This window comes from Copadichromis virginalis, linkage group LG3 (assembly GCF_057382275.1).
Source record: "Copadichromis virginalis isolate Kocher_CV1m ecotype Utaka linkage group LG3, C_Virginalis_male_GT1.1, whole genome shotgun sequence".
In the NCBI taxonomy this organism is placed as follows: Eukaryota; Metazoa; Chordata; class Actinopteri; order Cichliformes; family Cichlidae; genus Copadichromis; species Copadichromis virginalis.
In genome coordinates this window covers 7,608,569-7,633,010 of record NC_140620.1, presented here as the reverse complement: position 1 = coordinate 7,633,010, position 24,442 = coordinate 7,608,569, and the positions used below count along the sequence as shown (strand labels likewise).

General features: G+C 42.9%; 1 protein-coding gene across 10 annotated transcripts in view; it reads left to right on the top strand.

Moving 5' to 3' along the window:
- Positions 1-23,243, top strand: part of peli3 (pellino E3 ubiquitin protein ligase family member 3) — a 62,413-nt gene extending 39,170 nt beyond the window's left edge. For all 10 annotated transcript variants that reach the window (XM_085443461.1, XM_085443531.1, XM_085443539.1 and 7 more), the window contains 5 exons: positions 6,780-6,909; positions 12,309-12,410; positions 13,906-14,121; positions 20,489-20,677; positions 22,479-23,243. In XM_085443461.1, coding sequence (XP_085299587.1) covers positions 6,780-6,909; positions 12,309-12,410; positions 13,906-14,121; positions 20,489-20,677; positions 22,479-23,078 — 1,237 coding nt within the window. In that variant the 3' untranslated portion in view covers positions 23,079-23,243. The remainder of the gene's footprint in view (positions 1-6,779; positions 6,910-12,308; positions 12,411-13,905; positions 14,122-20,488; positions 20,678-22,478) is intronic.
- The last annotated feature ends 1,199 nt before the right edge of the window (positions 23,244-24,442 follow it).

The window sequence follows — 24,442 nt, the reverse complement described above, 5'->3', positions numbered from 1 at the left end:
ACCTGACGCAGCACTAATGTTTTTGTCACTTTTTACAGAAACTCAAAGTAATGCGAGTACTTCCAAGCTTTAAACACTGAGTGGTCGTACTCTGTCCTGCACTCCATGTTATCCATTGTTGATCTGCACATGTCTGTTGCTGCCACGGAGTCGCACGCTCGTACGTCACTGTCATGAGACACTCTCACAAACAAAATCACAGTTTAGTAACACAGTGACGCAGCCTGCTTACGGGAAAGTACCGGTAATGTAATTACTTTTTTGGGAATATTATCCCTTATATAACGCAGGAATGACTTAAAGACATAAAGACCTGGATGCCATCTAATTTTCTGATTCTACATTCAGATCAAACCGAGGTTATTGGCCGTGACACTAATAATCGTAGAAATAGAAGGCTCTAACCAGATTCTTACTCTGGACTGCACTGCCTCGGCCTTCACTGTGAGGAGCGTCGGAGTCATTTTCGGCCAGGATATGTCCTTTAGTGCACATATCCTTACTGACCGAACACAATCAGTCAGGCTTGCAACCAGAGACCATCCGCCCTGCCACTCAGCACTGGCTCACCACAGGGATGTGTGCTGAGTCCACTCCTGTACACCATCTACACCACTGACTGCACCCCCCTATCCCTGCAACATCATCATCAAATTTGCAGACGACAGCACGGGGCTCATCACCAACGATGATGACACCGCCTACAGAGATGAGGTCCAGCGTCTGACAGAATGGTGTGACTACAATTACCTCACCCTCAATACCAGGAAAACCAAGGAAGTGGTCATGGACTTGTGCAAGACAAAAGCTGATCCCCCTCCCCTGTCCATAAAAGGTGAGTATGTGGAGAGGGCGTCCTGAGATGAGTTGGAACAGGCTGCAAACCTACTAGTGTTCTTCTATCACGCCACAATCGAGAGTGTTGCCATCCCTGTGGTACGCTGGTTGCACAACAGCCGATAAGAAGAGACACCAGAGGGTCATCAGAACTGCAGCGAAGGTGATCGTCTGTCCACTCTCCCCCCTGGACTCCATTGTCAGCTCTAGATGTCTCTCTAGAGCCACGGCGATTATAACCACCACCTCTTCAACATCCTGCCCTCTGGCATCAGGAGCAAAACCAACAGACTAAAGAACAACTTGTCAGAACCATTAATGCAAATTAAGAGCATGAGCAGACCTCTGCCATACAGTCATTCTGTCGCTGCTATTGACTCTGTGCGATATTTTGGTCTTTCCTTTTTCTGTACAATATTCTGGCAGATGTGCAATTACCATCCTCATCCTTAATGACCACAGCCCTTAAACCCTTATTTACTTATTATATCATATATAATCCCCTTGTACACACACCCACAATGTTTCTGTAACTCATACACCGTGTATATAGTGTGCTTATAGTGTGCTCACGTGGTATCATGGGGTTATTTTAACAAACGAAGGACATTTTGCCTGATAATTATTTTCATCCTCCTGTAACTTTACTGTATAAAGAGCTAAAACCTCTTTCAGGAGTAGTTTGTCGTTATAAGAAGTGTTTGTGAACTAAAAATGAAGAATGTGGGATACTGTTTGTCCGTGATTAAAACTGTTGTGCAGGTGAAGCCAAAGGCAGGAATGCTTCATCATATTTTCTAGTCTTTGGCTTGGAAGGAAGTTGGTTTGGAAGCATATTTGGCGATGCTTCATCCTCTGCTTTGCGTTTGTGTGGGAGCCGCATCAAAAACCTGTCCGTTATGCTAGCAGTGTCCAAGCGTTCTTTTTTTTTTAATTTTTTTTATACCGTGCCCCCCCCCCCCCCCCCCCCCTGCAATGGCCCTGCGCCCCCCCTGGGAGGCACACCCCCCATTTTGGGAACCACTGGGCTAAAGTTGTGTCTCGTTACTCTTAAGTGTTCCTGGAGTCTCTGCGTCATCACATCCTTATCTTCTCCATCCACCCTGAGAGTAGGTGAAGTTGTTCCAGAAATATTTGTTGTTAAGCAGTGTGCCAACATGCTTTCAGCACACTGAAATCTTTGGCAATAACTGAGCATGAATTTGACTGAGCCTGGTGTTCGCAGGTCTTGCTTTAGCTCAAAATGAACCAGAATCTGTCATTTTAAACAGATATGGTAAAAAATGTCTGATAATGATGAAAAAAGTCCAGCATTCTTGCAAAGTGTCATATGTAAGCAGACACTAATGAAAAAACAAAAATAGGACTGACCCAATGCTCAGCAATGGATGAGTCTTTAAAGCATACTTTTACTCGTGTTGTGCTTTTGCGGGGAGTTTTTCCAGCTCCTCGTGATTTGTCAGCGCTCCTCACTCCGGATGTTCCTGCTACCTCTCTCTCCTCTCTGGCCCCAGCAGCTAGCTCCTCAGCGACTGTAGGACTGTGTACGCTCGCTGCATCTGCTCCACCCAGGTGTCATTGTGGATGATAACATCATTCACGGCAGCATGTGCAGCGTGTGGATGCAGCATGGTCCATGAGGTGCAGCAAAGTGGTGCTCTGACCAGGAGGAGTGACAAATTAGTGCAAATTACTGTATATAGAGTGGAGAAGACCTTTTTTTTCCCCTTGGACTGTGTAGACAAGGTAATCTACCAGTAGCATGGGGCATGGGGTAGGCGTCAAACCGTGATCTTCACTACAAGAACGATGGGGCTACACCAAGCTTTCTGTGACTCCTCTGTCACCCCCATCTCCAGCATAGCAGCCACTTCTTTCCGAATAATTTGCTTGTTAAGCACAGACAGTCTATAGGGACATGAACACACTGTCACACGTTTGAAAATGATGCTCTAAAAGCGTTGTGCAACCAGGCATTGGGAGAACACATCTCAGTGCAGAACCATCCACTCTCTGGTGTTGTGTGAGATGGTCATCACAATGGAGCAACGATAGAATAGATCGATTTGACACATAATGTGCTACAGAAATAAAATTGACATGATATTGACATTAGCAGAATTTTGCTAAGCCAGCATCCAATATCAACATCAAAACAAGCAAAGCACTCTTGTCACTCAGTACACACAACATCATCATCAGACATTAAAGACTGGCTGACACAGAATTTTCTTACCCTAAACAAAAATAAGACTGAAGTTATTGTTTTTGGATCAGTTAACTCATACCCTCGGCCCTTTTACCTGTCATCATTCCCAGACTGTAAGAAATCCTGGAAATAGCTCTTTTAAATTAGAGAAGCAAGTTTTCAGAGTTGTGAAGACCAGTTTTTATCAGTTCCGTGAAGTTGCAAAGCCTTATTTTCCTCCTAAAGACCTGCAAAAACTTATTCATGCCTTCAACACCTCTTGATTGGACTACTGTGGTTCTCTTAGTCCAAAATGCTGCTGTATGTCTTCTAACAGGTGTTAGAAGGTACGATCACATCACTCCAGTTTTATCAAATTTACACTGGCTCCCTGTCCATTATCGTGCTTATTTTAAGATGCTTTTACCTACTTTCAGTTTTATGTTTTAAATAAACACCCAGCTATTGAAGCAATAGCAACTAAACAGCACTGAGATCATCTACCCAAATGTTTTTAGTACAGCCGAGGTCTCGATTAAAGCATAGAGGAGATCGAGCCTTCTCAGTTGCAGCGCCTAGACTCGATACTCATAGTTCAGAGTCTATACAGTCTTTCAAATGCTATCTTGAAACTCTGAAGACTCTGAAATTTTTTTTACATTGGCTTTTAATTCGAGTTCATTTTGAGTGACACCAGGTCCTCTTTTTGTGTGTTTTTATGTTAAATATATTGTATTTGCTTCTTGCTTCTTTCTATTCGCATGTCTTATTTTCCTGTATTTCTTTTTTCTTTTGTTTTCTCTTGTTCATGAACTAACATGTGAAGCACTTTGGTCAACTTTGTTGCTTTTAAATGTGCTACAGAAATAAAAATGGACGTTGATATTGACAGTAGCAGAGTTTTGCTAAACCAGACAGACTATCATTGGAAAATGTTGTTACTGCGTAGTGACAAAAATATTTATGTGACCCTGAAAGGGGATCCAGCTCGTGGTTACAGCAAGATGGTGATAGATTGTCTGACATAGCTAGAAAATGACAATCCTATGGACTGCAGGGGAAAGCTACACCAAGTCTGTACTGAAAACCCAAACGCCACCCAGCCATTGGCTCAGTTTTTTGGGATAATACCAGGGTGGAAATAAACTCTCAGGACATACCACAAGTCACTGATCACATTAACTTGGTGGACAAACACATGACGTTCACCAGGGAGGATCTGAAAATTAAAGGCTAGATTTCTTAGACTGTGAAATTCAGTAATGGGCATTTAAAAGTTATCATGTAACATAACCAACACATACAGATGAGTAAATAAGGTTTGACTCTTATCCAGTGAAATACAAGTTTGACACAAATTGTGTTCATTCTGTGTTATGAAACACAATGAAAACCATCCTCACCCACAGATGCAGCAGCAAGAGCAGCAAAAGTACATGATATCAAAAAAGCATTGAGTGAATGTGAGGACGCTCCAGGTAATCCAGGAGAGAAGGATCACCGCTGCATAAACGAGAACCTTCAGTGGTCCCTTATATGTGAGCAGGCCCATTTTTTCAGAATGCCACCTCTCTGTGGCTTTCAAACCCCAAAACACTTTGCATTAAAAATAGGTCCACTCCCAAGGTCAGCTGCCCTGGGACAAACAGGTTGATGCAGTGCACTCTGTTAAGTTCCAGGAGGATTGCTGTAAATTACACATCAAGAAAACCAAACAACCTCTGATTGAATGGATGCACAATACAGAACAGCTACCATGTGAGGCTAGGATTATTTACACCTATAGGCCAGTAATAAGGGGTTCAAGGATTCAAGGAAGCTTTATTGTCTTTCTCATTGCATGTTTCCATGAGGTGGAACAAAATTACCCATGGTCCCAGTTTTCCATAAAAACAACAGAATGACAAGTAATAAAACAGTACCAAATAGAATAATACAAATAAGTGAAGTGCAACAACCTGAGTAACAGTATGGAGTATAGATATAGAAGTGTTTCAGTTTTATTTCTATAGCACATTTAAAAGTCTCAGGTACATCAAAGTGCTTCACAGACGAGCCGCATTTGCGGGGTTACAGCAGTAAAGGAGCAGGAAATACAATTATCAGCAAGAGAAATACAGTTATAAAATGGTGACGTGACAACAAGCATGAACCGGGGAAACGTTAAAAACTAAGTTGTTTGGAAGGCAAGCTTGAACAGGTGGGTTTTTAAACGTGATTTAAAGGATTGGATCAATCGGCAAGCTGTTCCAGAGTTTTGAGTGTAGGTATAAATATTTTAGCAGCAAAGTATCAGCTGATTAAGGTACTACAGTAGCAGTTTCTTGTCCATTATGCACTGAGAAGTCTCAGAGCTTCTGGAATGAAGCTGTTTCTCAGTCTGGTGGTTTTGCGTTTGATGCTCAGCCTCCTGCCTGAGGGGACAAAGAGTGGGTGTGCTGTGTGAGTGGGGTCCTGCATGATACAGGTGGCCCTCTTCCTGCATCTGGAGGTGTATATTTCTGTGACGGTTAAGAGGCTGCCTCCGACAACTCTCTGTGCAGCCATCATTTCAAACTAATCCCTCTTTCAAAGATGAGGGTGATGTGCACATCCTGGAGAAGGAGGAATGCTGGCTTGAGCACAGAGTCAATGAGGTCATTTATGTGAAAAGGGAAAGACCGTCTCTGAACCAAAGAGGGGCCAGGGCTGCATCTTTCACCATCTTACGGTGCAGTGTGCAGCCCTTCCTCAACTCCCCTTGAATGGTATTCATGACCATTGTTCAATATCAGTTTGCATATCACCAATCATGAGTCTGACCACACACCTCACTGTCAGTCAGCAGTGCTAGCTTTGGTCATTATGCAAATGCACTGTTTATAAGTCTATGGAAACCTGCAGTCTGCTGAGACTGAAGAGTTCATTTGAGTGAAAAGTGATGAAACGTTTCTTCCACTGAAAATGCAACGCTCAGATGACAAGCATCAGTTTTCTAGGATTCTAATTCATGTTATTTTTCATTCAGATGGTAGATCTGCACATGAGCTGTTGCTTAACAAACAGAATTATAATTAAATGTTATTCAGCGGTTACACGGGATGGTTAGTGTAGGCTAAAACTAGTCATTTGCAGTATTTTAAAAGATTTTTGTTGACCTTTTTTTCTTTAATCTGATTGCTGAGTATACTGACTTGCCTCTTGAAAGACTCATCAATTTGAATTTAAGTTGCTCATGTTTTTTAAACACTTGCCAAGTACTGCTTTTGTACAAGTTTCTTACTGGCTACAATTTGGAAAGCAGCCACAATGGCTCCTGTAACAGCTGTTTATATATTGTAGAATATAGTTGGTACAATTCACAAAGAGTAGTGAACTTCAGAGCCAGCAACATCAAGGGTCAGATAGCCCGTCGACAAAGAAAACATCTCCAAGAGCTACCAACAGATATGTGACTGACATGAGTCGTTGTTTTACCACCTGCCAAATCCCACTTTAAGCCGTGCACCTACGTAGTACACTTGAATACATGGTGCATGAAATAGTTTCTTTCTGAAACAGATTTCTTCCTCATCCCAGGTTGCCAGTGTTGATTTCAAAAGTCCACTGACCAGCCCAGCACTGATGCAGTTTTCCATTGGGAGCACCTTTGACTTATATAGAATAAAAAAAAAAGAAAAACTTGCTACGATGTTTGTTTTTCTGCTAAGGAATTGTTTAAACTTAAGTCTTTATAGCCATTATAGTGAGGTACAATTGATTTTATTTTTCACAGGCACAACGGGTCACTGGCCAATGGGGACAAAGGTCGCAGAAGAAGTCGTCTGGCTCTTTACAAGAGACCCAAAGCCAACGGGGTCAAACCTGATGTTATCCACAATGTCTCAACTCCTTTGGTGTCAAAGGTAAGAAATCAGTTTGTTATACTATTAAGTAATTCATCATTGAATTGTCACTGATCTGAGCAAAAAATAAGTTACAATAAAAATATGTATATACTGCTCAAAACATTAACCTGATATTTCAAACATCCACTCAGTTAAACTTCTGGGATATTGATCTAATCAGAGCAGAAGGGCTTATTGATCAGTTTCACCTTCTGCTGGTTAAATACACAAGGGATCATGAGGGAACGAGAAATGGGAGGGAAACACAGCTGGAGCTAATCAGACACGACGAGACAGAGGAGGCAAAAGAGAGGGAGAGGGGGCGAGAGAGGGCGAGAGAGGGAGAGAGAGGGAGAGGGGACGAGAGAGGGCAAGAGTGGGCGAGGGAGCACAAGAGAGGGAGCACAAGAGAGGCAGAGGGGACGAGAGAGGACGAGAGAGGACGAGAGAGGGCGAGGGAGCACAAGAGGGGGCGAGAGAGGGCGAGGGAGCACAAGAGAGAGAGAGAGGAGAGAGAGGGCAAGAGAGGGCGAGGGAGCACAAGAGAGGGAGAGGGGACGAGAGAGGGCGAGAGAGAGAGGGGACGAGAGAGGGCAAGGGAGCACAAGAGGGGGCGAGAGAGGGCGAGGGAGCACAGGAGAGGGGGCGAGAGAGAAGGCGAGGGAGCACAGGAGAGGGGGCGAGAGAGAGTGAGGGAGCACAACAGAGGGAGAGGGGGCGAGAGAGGGCGAGGGAGCACAGGAGAGGGGGCGAGAGAGGGCGAGGGAGCACAGGAGAGGGGGCGAGAGAGAGTGAGGGAGCACAAGGGAGCGAGAGAGGTTGAGGGAAAGAAATGATGGAAACATGGACAAAGTTTCCAGACAGTGGAGGCATGGAATGAACACGAGAAGAACAAAGGGTCAGAAAGGGGACACGAGACACAAGGACACACACAGGCACATAAACAAACACACAGAGAGGGACACAGAGGACAAAGACACAACGGGAACCTAAACGGACGAGGAAGTCAAACAGAATCAAGTCAAAACTAATAAATCAACCTGAAATAATAAAACAAGAAAACTCAAAACACTGGGTCAGAACCATGACAACATGAACGGTTTTAAAGGTGGAGCCCACTGATATTTACCTTCCCCCTCAGTTTTTGACCAGTGTCCTGCATTTGAGGTGTTTATTAATGGGACCATTATGCCCAAACACCATATTAGGCATGCTTTTTTATTTGAAAAGCCCGAAGAACCGCCTCCCCTCCTTTTTTGTCTTGGGACGCAGGCAGGCTGAAATGGCTGTTTTTCCATCTTTGCATCAGCCAGCCTCCAAAGTGGTACCCCAAACACTGTAACTCCCTCCGTCCAACAGCGCACTTCTTTGGGTTGGCCGTGAGCCCTGCATGCGTCACGGACATCTAGGTAGGCAGCAGCAGCTCCAGTGTGTGGACGTAGCACCATGAGGTGCTGGAAAGTGGCTCAGAGCAAGCTGAACTGAAGAGTGAGGAATTGGCACGACCCATACCTCCAGTAGCCCTTGGTTAAATCCAGCATCATAAAACAAACAGCAGTGCCAAACCAGTCCAGGAGCTCATTGACCCGGGACATGGGATTGGCATCAAACTGTGAGACTTCGTTCACCTTGTGGTAGTCAACACAGAACCATATAGACCCATCTCTCTTTATTCCAAGAACTATGGGGCTTCTATTACTCCCAGCTTCAGCATTTCAGCCAATTCCTTTTACACAGTTTGTGTCTTGTGCTCAGGTAACCTGTGGGGCCGTGAACACACCATCACACCAGGCTGCACACCAGATTCATACAGCCGGGCAAAGTAGAGAACACATCTGTAAATCACTGTTGCAACACAGCAACATCCACTCTCTGGGCCACAGCTGTCAGTCTATGCGTTTTTCGCTTATACCCTAATTTTCACCAGAACCAAGGGATGTTTATGAATGTCCCCACACACACACCTAACCTCCACCCGCTCTGTGCCCAGCAGTGCGCCTGGGGGAACCAGGGTTTAGTGGACCAGGGTCTGCCTACAGCCCAAAGCCACCATAGCATGGAGTATACCTGCCTTGGAACTAGTGTTGGTCAAGTTACTTGAAAAAGTAATCAGTAACTAATTACTGATTATTTCCCCCAAAAAGTAATCCCGTTACTTTGCTGATTATTTATTTTCAAAAGCAATTAGTTACTTAGTTACTTTTTAAAAATATGAATAGGTAATAAAGCAATTCTACTTTTTCTGCATAATCAATCATATAAAATGTAATCAAATGAAAACATTTAAAACTTGTTTTATTAGTTTTAATCTTTTAACTTTATGCATCAAGCAAAAATTAAATTATATGCAACATTCTCTGACTGGAATAAATTTGTTTACCATTTAAACCCATTTCCTGCATAAATAAAATATGTTGTTGTGTTTACACTCACTCTTTCAAATAGATGCAGGTAAAACACAGCAGAAAATAAATAAAATCAAAGACTCAGCGGTCCTGTTGCTCTATTTTCACCTGTTTAGCAGGAGTGGGGCAGGCGGAGGTTTGCCCTGGTGCAGGTGTGCCGCGGCGGTCATGTCGGTGGAGGGATCCGGGAGTTTCTCTGTGAATTTCACATTCCCGTGGCAGCACACTCGGTGCTTGCTCGAAAGTTTCTGTATTTTTTTGCTGTAAAAAGAAGTTTTCTTCCCACGCAGTGAACAGCAGACACTAATGTTTTTGTCACTTTTTACGGAATCAAACTCAAAGTAACGTCAGTGCTTCCACGCTTTAAACACTGCACGCTCATACTCTCTCCTGCACTCGTTACATTATCCATTTTTGAGCTGCACACAGCTGTTGCCACGAACGTCACACTCGCTTACGTCACTGTCATGAGACACTCTCGCAAACAAAATCAAGGTTTAGTAACGCAGTAACACCGTGTGCTAACGGGAAAGTAACAGTAATCTAATTACCTTTTTTGCAATAGTAATACCTTGCTTTACTGGTTATTTGAAAAAAGTAATCAGATTACAGTAACGCATTGCTTGTAACGCCTGACTGCCCATCTCTTCTTGGAACCTTACCAGCGACCCGGAACAGCGACGAAGTTTTCCTTGTCATAAGAGTTTGGTGGGCTCCACACCAGCTGTACATGGTATAAAGATATTAATAGTAGGACAGCAAGAATTAATAACAAACAAGAGGAGTATATACAAAACAGGAAGAAGGCGCACAACAGAGGACAGGACCACAGATTCCACCCATCACTGTGGCGCCTCCTGCGGGTGGTGGGCTTGCAGGACGATGGGCCTATGTCCCTTTAGGTGCGGCCACCAGATGCTCACCCTCGGGCATCCTCCCCAGGGCTGGCTCTAGGGCGGGGCTCCAGTCAACCTATCCCAGGCAGTGTTCCCTTGATCGTGCACTCATAGAGGTCTTCTGAATCGATTTTTGTCTGGTCCCTCAACCAGGACCAATTTGCCATGGGAGACCCTACCAGGGGGCAAAAGCCAGACAACATAGCCCCTGGGATCCCTGGGACACACAAGCCCCTCCACCACGATAAGATAGCGATTCGTGGAGGGGTACTGTTAAGACATTTATGTAATATAATTTTAAATAAAGTTATTCTAGTATTCATTCCTTGTCAGGATTCAGACACTTTCTGCCAGGTACTGCAATAAATTCTGCATTGTTTATTACCAGCATTCAGGTTGGGAGGTCACATGACTGTAACCCATGTGAAATACAGGGCTACTAAACCCCTTGTAATTATTTTGAGTTATTGTTTAGTATTGTTATACAGTGGCGCTCTGAAACTATGTATGATGACCTTACATGTTGTGCAAAGGAAGCGCCGTCTGTGTCTTCCTGGTGAGCTCTTTCTAAGGAAACTGGACTCAAACTCTGAGCACAAAGAAACCAACATCTGTCAAGTTATTTGTGTTGGAAAATTTCATTTCATTTTCAAAAACCTCCTTCTCGACCCACCTAAATGTCTGGGTCTCTGTTGAAGCTGATATTGCACAGGTCTTGAGTAGAGGCGCTGCGTGATGATGATCATGCTTCGATTGCACAATCCTAAGAATATAGAAATAGATATAGAAAAGGACATAGATACAGCAAGATTACATCTCCCTCCCTTTTTTACAAAAAACTAGTCTCACTTAGTAGAGAATGAATTTCTTAAATTGGGCAAAAGCTGGTTTTCAAATTGTTTTGCATTTTGAAATATGCGGGGTTTTTTGGTTATGTGTCTTGAGATTTAAAAGTGATTATTTTTACGTTTGGATTGCTTCTGTAAATGGTAGCTTAATGCATTAAGAACTAGCGAGCAATAATAGCAAACGTTGGCAAGATTTAATGTAACAATTATTGAGCAACACTAATGAGATCAATACAGTAACCTGGAGACCCCCAAATGGGAGTCTCCAGGTTACGTATGCACCACCTTGAAATTACATATTATCCGAGAAGTTGAAGCTCTTTTCTTTTCCCTCCTGCTTCAGTGAGGTGAGGTTTGGGGCCATTTCCCTGCTTTTCAAGTTTTCTCAACCAGTGCAATTCTTCTTTGATGGTCATCTGGGCACAGGTCTTCATTAAAGCACAGATGCTCCAGGTTTGGGAGCCCTATAGGCATAGGTCCTGGCATCTTTGATACATGATAATTCAAGTATCTTGCTTTCCATTTTTTTAGCTCAATGTTATTGACTCTCTTGATAGTTTCATATTTTTTTTCACTTCTTTACTTTCATAGTGGATTAATTCCACTGACTCTTTCACGCGATTAATAGCTTACAGGTCATTGGCTCTTTCATTAAAAATATACAATTATTTATATACAATTAAAGTTTTTCATGTTCGGTCTTGTACAAACAGCAAACTACTACTTTAGGCCAAAAAGACCTCATTAGACTTGGACTCCTCATTAGCGAAGAGAAAGAAAAAAACTGTTTCTAGTTTTAACCTCATCACTCTGCCAAAGCCTTAAAACTTCAGCTGCCATGGCTACGGGCTATTTATTTAACAGTCTTTAATAACCTTACTAACCTGAGCTAACGGAGTCGTATTTCTCATCTGTGCAAGTAAAACTAAGAGGGAAGCTTTGAATGCTCAACTCTGTGATCAAAACCAAATAAGTTGCAAAAGCAAAATTTATATGTAATGGTTAATATTTAAATCTGCCTTTAGAACATGGTTAATGGCTGCATTAATAATGTAAAAAAAACACACCGTGCTGTCACATTGACAGTAAGACATTGAGGATAGATGCTGTCTGTGTTGTTGTTAATATTATGATTAGTATTTACAAAAAACACCTATATAAATCCAAGTGCTGTTGTTGTCTTTAAAAATAGAAAATGCTCTCCAAGTAGATTTTCTGGAGGTCAGTGATGTGATGTGGTTGATGTATAATCTGTTTTCCTTTGGCAGGCACTCAGCAACAAAAGCCAGCACAGCATCTCCTACACACTGTCACGGAGCCACTCTGTAATTGTGGAATACACCCATGACACCAACACAGATATGTTTCAGGTCAGTGTCTACACACACACACACACACACACACACACACACACACACACACACACACACACACACACACACACACACACACGTGTGTGGTTGCCAATTCAACATTTTAGTTTTGTTTCCTGTTGTGGAAAAAGACACTGGACAGTAAAAAATCGTGTAAAATATTGTAACAACGTACCACAAACAGAAGACAGAGCCGTACCACTGGACACTGGTCGGGGTGAAATCTGTTAGCTGTTGAACACCTACCCTCAGATAGTCTTAGCTCGAGGAAGAATATGAAAAGGAAAATAGTAACTGTAAAAACACAAGCTGAAATTTGATGATATTTATTTAAACTTGGACCTTTCATACCGAGTAACAGTATGACAAATCAAAGGATAATCGAGGTTTAATAATGGCTACAAGCCTTTATTCAAGCTTATTTATGTCTCTCAGGATGAAAAGGTTTAAAGATGACAACATTCTCCGATGTTCTTTGTCACTGATTGACCTAAATATCACATATTTACAAAATTAAACTAATATTTTTTGTTTTTCTGCTTCAGACTTTAAAGCAGTTGTTGTAGATCAACATAAAGCTGTAAAACCAGCAGCAGTTGTTTTCCAGTCTGCAGTCAGACCTGTGTGCCCTCAGCAGCTTGCAGTTGTTTTCCAGCCACCTTCTCGTATGAAGAAGACCCAAACAAAGCCAGGGCTCCACTGTTCTCTATTTAAGGGTCAGATCCATGAGTGGAGTCCCTGCTCCGTCTGGATGATACACAAAAAAAGTCAGCATGTTTTACAGGGACCTTTTGTGTGGTACAGCCTGGTTCCAGTAACTATTAAAATACTGTTCCTGTCACACATTGTTCTTTTTCTAATTAAAACATGCACGAGCCAGGCTCGAAAGCATTTTGTTCGTTGACTCTCACTTTGTTGATAGTCAAAATGCAGCACCACATAGTAAACACAGAGGCGTGTCCGTTGTACATGGACTTGATTGGTTCTCGTGTGGTGCTTTTCTACTCAGAGCGGTCAAAGTGAAATCACTAATCACAAGTGTTGTACTACTTTATGTATTTGGTCAAATGTTACTGAAAACTGGCTTCTGCCATTCAAAACGTATGGACCCATTCTTATTGGTTAATCCAGGTCTCACCATTTTTCAGAATAATCATCTTTGTGCTGGTGTTACACTTTCCACATCTGCCTGGCAACTAAGTAAATCAATTCAGTCTTGCTATTATTGTAGGGCCAGGTTGTTGGCCTGTTCTTCCTTTACACAGTGAGGTCTATAAAGTTTTACTAAAATCACACAGCTGACAGAAACTGAAGAAAGAAAAAATCAGCTGGAACATATGATTATCTTCTAGGATTCTTCACCCGACTGATGCTTGTATGCAAATAATTGCACATATTTCTAAAACATGCACAATAAGACTGCACTGGAGTGTTTGTGCTCAGCATGTCTTTGTATGGTCTCAGTGGGCCCTCTCTCTCTCGGTTCTCTCAGATTGGCCGGTCCACAGAAAGCATGATTGATTTTGTGGTGACGGACACAGCCGGCAGCAGTGGTCAAGTTGGGGGTGCGGTGGGGGAGGGCGGAGGCCAATCAGTTCAGAGCACCATCTCACGATACGCCTGCCGCATCATGTGTGAGCGCAGCGCTCCCTACACCGCTCGCATCTACGCCGCTGGCTTTGACTCTTCCAAGAACATCTTCCTGGGGGTGAGTGTTCCCTCCCACGTGGGTGACAGGCATCGCTTGGTACGCGCCACTGGTAACCATAGCAACCACGGTAGTTTGACAGAAGGGATGTGGTTGTTCCACCCACGTGTGACATCAGAGCTGCAAGAATGCATGTCTGTTCATGTGATGGAGCTGCATGAAAACGTGAAGGGGTGTGTGTGCGTGCGTGCGTGCGTGCGTGCGTGCGTGTGTGTGTGTGTGTGTGTGTGGGAGTTGTTACTCATGAGTTATGAAAGAGACTTTGGTCATGTGTTTAATCTTTAGTCAGTAAACAGATCACATATTATAACATTTCTGATCCAAATTAATATTCGGTGCTGTGTTTAGTGTCTTACAGCTGAGTTCATCACTCCCTGCAGACAACATCAGCAGACAGTGATGCAGGGCAGCAGCAGCATATTTTGCAGCATGAATGGTCTGACTATAATAGTGGGAAGTTTAAATCCTGCATTTAAAAGTGGAGAGGACGTCTTTCTCCTCTCCTGTGGCTGGTCTCATGGGACAGAGAGTTAAAGGCTCTGTCCCATGTAAAGTATTGAGAGCTACCTTATAAACCTGTGGTACCTAACTTATTAATAACAACAAACTCATCTCCGCTTTATTTAGAGGCAGAACTTTTTTAAAGAGTTTTACAGGGATGGGGTCTTGTGCATTTAGCGGCAGTCTGCATAAAGTAGCCCAGAGAGATCAACGGGAGAGAAGTGGTCTGTAAAGTATCAGCAGTTTCTGAAGCAGTTTGACTTGTTAACAGATGTGTGACTCAAGACGGCTGTGGTTACAAAGTTACTGAAGTCATCACTACTGCTAAAGCAAAACGATGCTCAAACGTGCTGCGAGACTCTTTGTCAGCCAGGCTAAAGTATTGAAAAGCAACATAGTGTCCTTCTGCTTTTCCCTTCATCAGTAACTAGTAACTAATACTAGGTTTAAAGGAGGTTTCTGAAACAGTTACAGTCTCTCTGCGCTAAGTGAAATCCTGCATTTGAACACCATTTGTTTTCGGATGTGACAGGAAGAGACAGTATAGCAAGTAGTTTGCCTGAACTAGCTTGCAGGCTTTTCTTCATTTTTTATAATACTGTACTCACCAAATGAAATAATCTATACATGTTATGGTTACATACAACAGTTTTCTACTCCGGACTCATCAGACACTGGTGCCTTTGACTCCCTAAACACGTAGTCTGCAAACCTGTGGATAAGTTCACCAACTAAACCACTTTTTATATCTCTGGGTGTGTTCTCACCCTCAAAGATATGCATGTTAACTTAATTAATTCTAAATTAACTGCAAGTCTGAGACAGTTGGTGGGAAATCTGACTTCTACAATATATAAACCCAGATATGAGCTATCTGGGGATATTTTTTCAAATTAGCCTCCGGCTGTTAGTTCCCGTACGGTATTTGAAATATTCCTTCCTTTCTAAATGTTGATAATCTTAAGAACCGTAGCAGAAGCAGGGGGGGACAATTTAAAATGTGACACCTCTGTGCTAAGAGTACCGAGGAATGATAATAAGATTGACAGCCCTGACAACGTGGCTATCAGAACTAAATTTCTGGACTGCTTTTCTACTCTGAGCACTCAAAGCGCTTTACACAACACAGATGTATAATATTGTACGGAGCAGATGTTGTCTTTTCATTCATATTTAGCAGCTTTGTTGTTTGTTACTGTTGCCTTTCCGTCAGATCAAAGCTGTGTGGTTAGTCCCGTCTGACCTCTGGCATCAACAAGATATTTTCAGCCAGTATTGCTGCTAACTGGATTTTTTCTCATTTCTCTGTAAGCGGAGATGGATGTGCAGGTCAGCAGTTTCAGAAATAATTAGACCAAACACTTCTGGCACCGACCAACGTGCCACATTCAAAGTCACTTAAAGCACCTTTTTAGCATTTAGCAAAGCCTGACCAGAGATTATAGCCCTGCACACTTCAGAATTCATCCTGCTTCTTTAATCAGCAGTAACATAAACACTGAATCTAGTTTCACTGTCAGCCATACAATCCATGTTATGATGATGCACGCTCAATCATCCAGGTAAGTAAATCTCCAAAAGATCAGTGGTTGTTGATCAGTGGTCATGAGAATCTGCATAATTAAGATTAAGGAACTGACCTCCCAGCCCTTTGTTCCTTCAGTGGGCTGGTTTCAGTCATTATGCAAATGTCCTGTTTATAAGATTGAAAGCTGCAGTCAGCTGAGACTGAAGGAGTCACCTGGTGATGACGAAACGTTTCTCCCACAAAACGCTACGTCCAGATGAACAGGATCAACCTTTGGAGACGATCCATGTCATAACACTGTCTCCACTGTGTTTGGCAGATGAAGATGTATGAATCTGAATCTACTTCCTTTCCTTCTCCATCATTGTGGTACAAGTTTGTTTCATCTGTCCAAAGAATTTTTTTTCCAAGCCTAAGGAGGCTTTAAATGTTTTCTGGCAACGTCTATGTGGAGTGAATAAGGCACAGCGGGTCCAGGGATCAGTGTTTTGAGCTATTTTATTTACATCACAACACCCCAACCTGAGTCCCCGTGTTTTTAACTGGGCGTGATTAAGGATGCTGTGCAGGTGCGTCCGCCCTCCCTGCACGGCACCGCAGGCCACGCCCCACCACAGTCTAATTTGGCCTTCCTGTTTTGAGTGTAACACCTAGTTTGCGCCTTGTTGTTGTGCATATTTACATTCATGAAGCGGCTGTTGATTGTGGACTTGAAAATATTATGAAGGAAAGAAATCTACAGTCATTTAATTTAGTTTGTATTGACTCGACCAGCTAGATAGAGAGAGAGAGTTTATTCATCCCACGGGGAAATTGTTGTGTTACAGCAGGTGATAAAGAATACAAATAAACAAGAAATAAACAACATAGTTAAAACAAAAGTGGCACAGGCACCTGTTAATGGTCTCATATATGATGACAGTGTAGCAGAGGAACAGCAGCTCCTGTGGCAGGTTGAACTCCGAGTTGCAGTGCGTATAACCTCTGCTGGGCCTTCATCCCGACAGACTCTATATGTGAGGACCAGATTGTGTGTAAAGGCAGATCCCAGGAATCTGAAGTGAGAGTATTTTTGAGGATGATAAGACGATGATGGTGGGAAGGTTTCTCAGAAAGTCCATGGTCATCTCCACAGTCTTGAACAGGCTCAGCTCCAAGTACTTCTGACTAGGGATGGGTACCGGTGTCATTCTGACATAAACGGTGGTAACCAGACCGAAAAGCAGCGCACATTTCGGTGCTTTATTTCGGTGCTTTTTTTCCTGAGCTGTGATACACTTCTAGCCAATCATTTTACGTTTCCGAGGATAGTAGGCGGGGCCAGGTACGTACGTTCTGTTAGAGCAGAGCTACAGATTAAAAATGCCCAAGGCGAAGCGGTCAAAAGCCTGGCTGTACTTCACAGCAAAAGATGCAAACTCAGCAGCAACAAGTGCTTTAAGCTGATACTGTGATACTGTCAAAGGAGGTAACACCTCGAATCTGATGACACACCTGGCGACGCATAGCGTTTTTTTTAAAAGCCCAGAAATGCGCCGTATTTGATAGCTTGCTGTGAGACCTCACACCGAGCACATCTACTGCGGGTGGGTTGGCTGTTATGCAACATCCCCCAAAAACACGAAGAGTCCTGGCCCCTAGCCCTGCCAGTGTAGCAGAAATGATGACGGATGATGATGCAGCAGCAGCCGTTCTTCTCTGCGTGAGTAGCTTAATGTTGTTCGTGTGTAATTTACGTTGAGTAGGCTAACCACGTTATTACATTAATGCATGTAAGGTGAACTAGCAAACATCATCATAGCTACATGCGGCTGTCTTCTTGTTTGATGGCAGATACTCCCTTCACCCTGGCCAAAAAGGCTAAAATGACCAAAGAAAAAGAGGAAAACAGTTAAACATGAGAGGTTTTTGGACAAAGTTTGTGTTTTTTCCATTGTTTAAGCACTGCTTCCAGCCAAGAGTGATACCATATATGCCCCATAGCTGCAGAAAAGGCACACATTGTTATCTTTTTACAAAAAACAGCTGAACATGAGAGGTTTTTGGACAAAGTTTGTGTTCTCCATTCTTTAAGCACCAGTTTGAGCACCGGCACCGTTTCAAAAGTACCGATTTGGCACCGGTATCGGATAAAACCTAAACGATACCCATCCCTACTTCTGACTGCACCAGTCCACCTCCCATCGGTACACAGACTCGTCACCATTCTGGATCAGAACAATGATGCTGGCGTCAGCCACTAACTTCAGGAGAATGATAGATGGCTCTTCGGAGGCGCAGTCATTAGTGTAGAGGGAGAAGAGCAGCAGGGAGAGAGCACACCCCTGGGACAGGCTGAAATGCTCCTCAGCCTCACCTGCTGCTGCCTGTCCAACAGGAAGCTGGTGATCCACTGATAGGTGGAGACGGGCACAGTAAACTGGGGAGCTTTTAGTGGAGGATTAAAGGTTAACCTGAAGGCCAAGACATAATGGCTTATATCCCAGGTTGGTCGAGGTGTTGCAGGACATAGTCCTGCATCCTTGGCCAGTCTGTTTGCCCAGTAGGCAAACTGGACAAACAGGGGGTCTGTGATGTCCCTCAGGTGGCTCAACACCACTCTTTCAAAAGACTTCATAACCACAAACGTCAGGGCGCCAGGCCTGTAGTCATTTAATCGTATCATGGTGGATTTCTTTGGGATGATGGATACAAATCCAGAGACCAGTTAAAGATGCAGCTGAAAATGGTTGATCAGCACAGACTTTCAGGCAGGAGGGGGACACGCCCTCGGGTCCTGCAGGCTTCCTGGTCGTCTGTCTTTGGAAGAGCAGAAAGAGCAGACACAGGAGGAAAAAGGACAACGTAACATAATCTGACATCTACAATAATAAAAGTCACTTTTAATTAAAGATAACATTTGAGATATGATAAGATGAGATCAGGGATAACTAATATATTTAAACAGATGGACATAGTGTAGAATCTACATGGTAACTTACAACATCACAACCCTGCGTCCTGACCGTCCACTTAACCCGAAGTGCACTTCACCAGAACTGTAACTACAGGTTTGGTCGACGCAGCAACAACTGAAGGAAGGTTACATCATAAGTAGATTTCCTGCAGAAGTCTAAGTCAGGCATAAATCAGGCCCTAAATGTTACTTTTTCTTTAAAATGCCAACATTTATATTAAAGTAATATTTTTCACAGGCTGTTCTGTGTTTTATTTACCTCCATAAAACACTGTTGTTAGAACACGCTGTGGCAAGTGTGCACATTTTGTAGTCCACCTACTGTATCCCTGCCTGCACCCCCTAAGGAAACAAACCCCTCCTGGGTCATTAAAACATGGCCATGCTCTCCTCCAGCTCTAGGACTGTGTTGATCTCACAGACTGGTCCATCTTTGGAGAGCAGGAGCTGGAGACCTTCACTCAGGCTGTCCTGTGTGTACAGAATGTGACAGAGGCCAAAGCAACTGGTGTGGAGCACCCAATAAAGGCCTATTCTATTTTATTCTATTCTATATTGTACTTTCAACACAGCGGACATCTGGCGTCACATCTGGCTGTTCTCTTCTCCTAAGTCCATATTGATTCTCCTAGCCACTAAAAGAGGTTAGGAATAGGACACAGGAGGTACTTTTGGAACGCACCGCTAGTTTCTGATGAGCTGTGAAACAAGCGCAGCTTTGACAACAGCCGACTGTGGCAGTGACGTAAAGGCTGGATGCCAATAGGTGAGGAGCTTTATGTAAGCGCTGTGTGGGGTGAAAGGAGAAAGAGCTTGATTTACTTTGGTACACTCTTCATTTCTGTCTGTTTTTAGCCAGATTATGCACTGTAAATATAAATGAGGCCCAATGACACTAACCTGTGTAAATAGAAAATTATGAAACTCCACGAAATATGAAACAGAGACCTGATCATAGTTTGTATTGGGATAAATTTACATTAGGTTAAACATGATCTACGACCTGTTTCATGCATCTTACTGTGATGTTTTTAGTGAAAAATAAACAGAAATATTTTGTTTTCAAGTCCACAAAAGCCTTTCTAAGCTGAATTACAGTCAGAATGAGGAACGCAGCCCTTTATGCTTAATAAAGGTTATTTTTATTGTATGTAAAATAGTTTTAAGTTAGGAACTCTTAGTGTGCTTTTCAAAGTCATCATCAAAGCCAGCATCTCTGTGCTTTAGTCAGTGCACTGGTCTACACTGAGCTAGCAGAAGGCAAACGCAGCCATAGCTGCTTCCTTACTAACCATCTCTAACAACGGCCTCCAGCACCTCACAGTCTTCACGTTAACCTGAATATCTGCCTGCTCTGTGTGTGTCCATGTGGGGAATCTAAGGAGCGGGCTGCCAAATGGAGAACATCAGACGGCCTGATGGATGGTCTGACTACCAATGGTGTGCTGGTCATGCACCCAGCGGGCGAGTTTGTGTCTGAGCCGGCTCCTGGGGTCTGGAGAGAAATCTCAGTCTGTGGCAATGTCTTTGCACTGAGGGAGACACGCTCAGCCCAGCAGAGAGGAAAACTGGTAAGAAAGCAGCTGATGTGTTTCATGCAGACTTCATGTGGATACAAGTGTCCAAACTACTGAGCCTGGCTTAAAATTGCAGGGCTTTCTTTTGATGATTGATTCATCACAGACTGCAAAGCTAAACAATATCAAAAGCTACGAATAACTGTATTTAAAGAGTCTGTATTTAAAGAGTCTGTATTTAAAGAGTCTGTATTTAAAGAGTCTGTATTTAAAGATCCTGTTATGTTTTTTTTATTAATATTTCAAAAAGGAGGAAAGACGTCCTCTCAGCAGTATTAGCTCCTGATGTGTGTTTGAGTGCAATTCTTTAAATGGGATTCTGAGCTGCAGTTAAACTGCACGCTATTCTTTAAACCGTGCAATAATGTAAAGCCCATGTAAAGGCCCGTGGCCACAAGGACCAAGCAAAAGAAAAGAAAAATGTCAGTATACTCAGTATACAGTCGTACAGCACAGTCTCTCTGACATTTAATTAGGAGGCAATGATTTGGTTGGTTTCTCTGTTATTACAGAAATATCGAGTCGAATAACGAACTCGACTTAAACTAAACTAAACTTAAATTTAGGTCTTGGTTGACTTTATACAAACATTTCTTGGCCCAGGATAAACATCCAGTTTTTATGTGGATGATTTTAACTCCAGTAACAGTTTCAGCTGATTTACAAAGAAAAACGTTCTGAGGAAATAGACCAAAGCTGGACGAACACAGTGTCATAATTCACCACTACTTCCTTTGTTTGAAACATTCAAGCTGTTGGCTGCACACCATCCTGTAATGATGAATGAAATCTTATTTTTCAGTCCATTTCTGGGGCCTGCTGAATAATCTAAATCTAAATAATCTAATATAAAAGCTAATCTAATAATCGAAATGATCACAGAAGGTGTACAAGTTAAGTAAAGCAGTCAAAGACGAACTGCAGCTTAAGGACGGTGACCTTAGAGCAGCATTAGAAATAATGGAAATAGTCAAACTAGGAAGTATTTATTCTTAGCGCATTGAAAGAAAGATGCAAATATAAAAACAATAAATGCATAAACACTGAGTTTTCTTTGTCTTTTGAGTAAATAAATTTAAATGTGACTGAATATTTTTTTCTGCCTGTGTTCAGACATCTGCTGACTTGTTGCTTCGTCGAGACATAAACAAACAAAGCTGCTGTCTGGTTCTACACATCAGCGGTCTCCAACCTTTTCTACGCCACGGTTTAACGTCAGACAATTTTTTTACGGAGCGGCCTTTAAGGTGTCGCAGATAAATGCAACAACATGATATGACCGAGACAAAAACTGTGGTACTTTGTAAATATAATAATAAATCTGAATTCACTGTATTATTAGCAGCTTCCTCCTGAAATGCGCCAACAACACTGAGAGCAACATCATAATGCTTTTTGGTCGCTATGGTAACGTGTAAATATTTCTTTCAAAATAAGACACACAACTACAACACAGGAAAAGATGATAAAATCCTGAAAACCCTAATTTCACACCCGAGCCTCAACTCTCACAGACCGGTACAAACAACTCACAGACCGGTACTGGTCCCCAACCCGGGGATTGGGGACCGCTGCTCCAATGCTGTACACTCCATAGATTGCTACATCCCTTGAACCTTGAACCCTTGAACCCATTGTGTGGTGGCATAGAAGTGTAAAAGTTTTTCTAGTTTAAGAAAATTCCCAAAATTCCAGGAATACGAAAAATGATTTTGCCTGGTTCAGTTTCTGATAATGATGCTTTCCTTGCTTCATATCTACACTCACATTTTCCTTTTTCTGTTCTGCTCTGAAGGTTGAAAATGAGTCAAACACACTCCAGGATGGTTCACTGATTGATCTGTGTGGAGCAACCTTGCTGTGGAGGACCCCCCCCGGATTGCGGCATACTCCTACTCTCAAACAGCTGGAGTGCCTTCGACAGGAGCTGAACGCTGCGAGGCCTCAGTGTCCTGTGGGCTTCAACACGCTGGCCTTCCCCAGCCTGGCCCAGCGCGAGATTGTTGACAAGAAGCAACCCTGGGTTTATGTCAACTGCGGTCACGTACACGGCTACCACAACTGGGGCTACCGGAAAGAAAAAGGGCCCCCCGGCCCCGGAGGCACAGCACCTGCCGGCACAGGTGAGAGGGAGTGCCCTATGTGTCGAAGAGTAGGCCCCTACGTGCCGTTGTGGTTGGGATGTGAGGGGGGATTGTACCTGGACGCTGGGCCACCCACTCATGCTTTCTGCCCCTGTGGTCATGTTTGCTCAGAAAAGACAGTAGCAGGGTGGAGCCAAATCCCATTGCCCCACGGCACTCATGCCTTTCATGCTGCCTGCCCTTTCTGTGGTACCTGGTTGACAGGAGAGCAGGGCCACATCAAACTCATCTTCCAGGGGCCCGTTGATTGAAGCTGAGGGAATTCAGTGCGGGCAGATTGACTAAGGACCTGCTCACTAAAGACTGTGTGTGCTGACATGATAAGCTGAAAGCAACTTGCAATAGTACATACCAAGGCTTCACACGGAATATGAAGTGTATGGAGAGTATGTAAAATAAATTGTGTTGAAAACAACGTGTCTTTATCTTTTTTTTCCTGTGTCAGCCTTCTAATAGCCAGACTGCTGCTCGCATCCATGTAGGATGCAGCTGGTAAACAGTACAGCCAGGGGGCGCCAGAGGGAGGAAAGGGTCCATGATTGACAGGATCCCTAGAAAACAGCAGAACAATCTATTAGTCTTTTTTTTAAGATAAAAAAAAGACTTTTTTTTAAGATAAAAAAAAGACAGAAATGATTAACCTAAAAGAGACAACTGGACAGTTCTCTCTCTGTGTCTAATTGCAGGCGGCCCCTTGGAAAATTACATTTTAAAAAGATATCCAAAGGATCATTTAAGTCATATTTGCCAATACTTAATTATTTCAATTATTTTGTCCTAAACGTTATGCAGCCGTCTGCCAGCAGTTAGCGCAGCATTGTTGAAAACAACATACATCTGTTAATCTAAGCCTGATCGTTTTGTAAACGCTACTGAAAAAGTTGCTGAAATGAAGGTGGACGGGCTTCTCCCTTAGAGTGTCAGGAGCTCAGCCATTCGGAGGGGGCAGAGTAGAGCCGCAACTCCCCTAAGTTCAAAGGACACTAGGCTGTCACCTCCTGGGTAAGGTCTTCCGACCAGGCATGTCCTACCCAGAGGAGGCCCCAGGATAGACCTGGGACGCACTGGAGAGATAACATCTATCGGCTGCCCTTGAACATCTCGACATTTCCACAGATAACCTGGAGCCGGTGGCTTCCCTGCTGCTGACCCACAACCTGAGAGGAAGAAAAAGGATGATTTATTGTTTTATTTTAGATTTTAAGTTTTGTTGAAGTAGTTATTAATTTTCAAACAGCTCGCATCATTCATAATGTGCAAGCTGCGCCACACTTTTCAATTGCAATTTATGAGTTTTTCAAATGTTAATTTGTCGTATTTTAGTAATCCGTGAACATCTTCTATAGCAACACGTTTTCATATTTAACATCAGGTTATTTAAGTGTTGTCTTCCCCGCTGTCTGGAGCATAACGTGTGATGCTGATAATGCACGATGCGAGGCGCCACACATTTATTCATTCTGTGATTAATGGTTTAAAATGCCACTACATATCTGAGTGTTAACTTAGTGTAACTTTTAATTTCTTTTTAATTTCTCTATATCTCTACATCATATATCTAATAATGTTATTATTAAAAACATTAAAATGTAAAAAAAAAAAAGAAAAAAAAGAC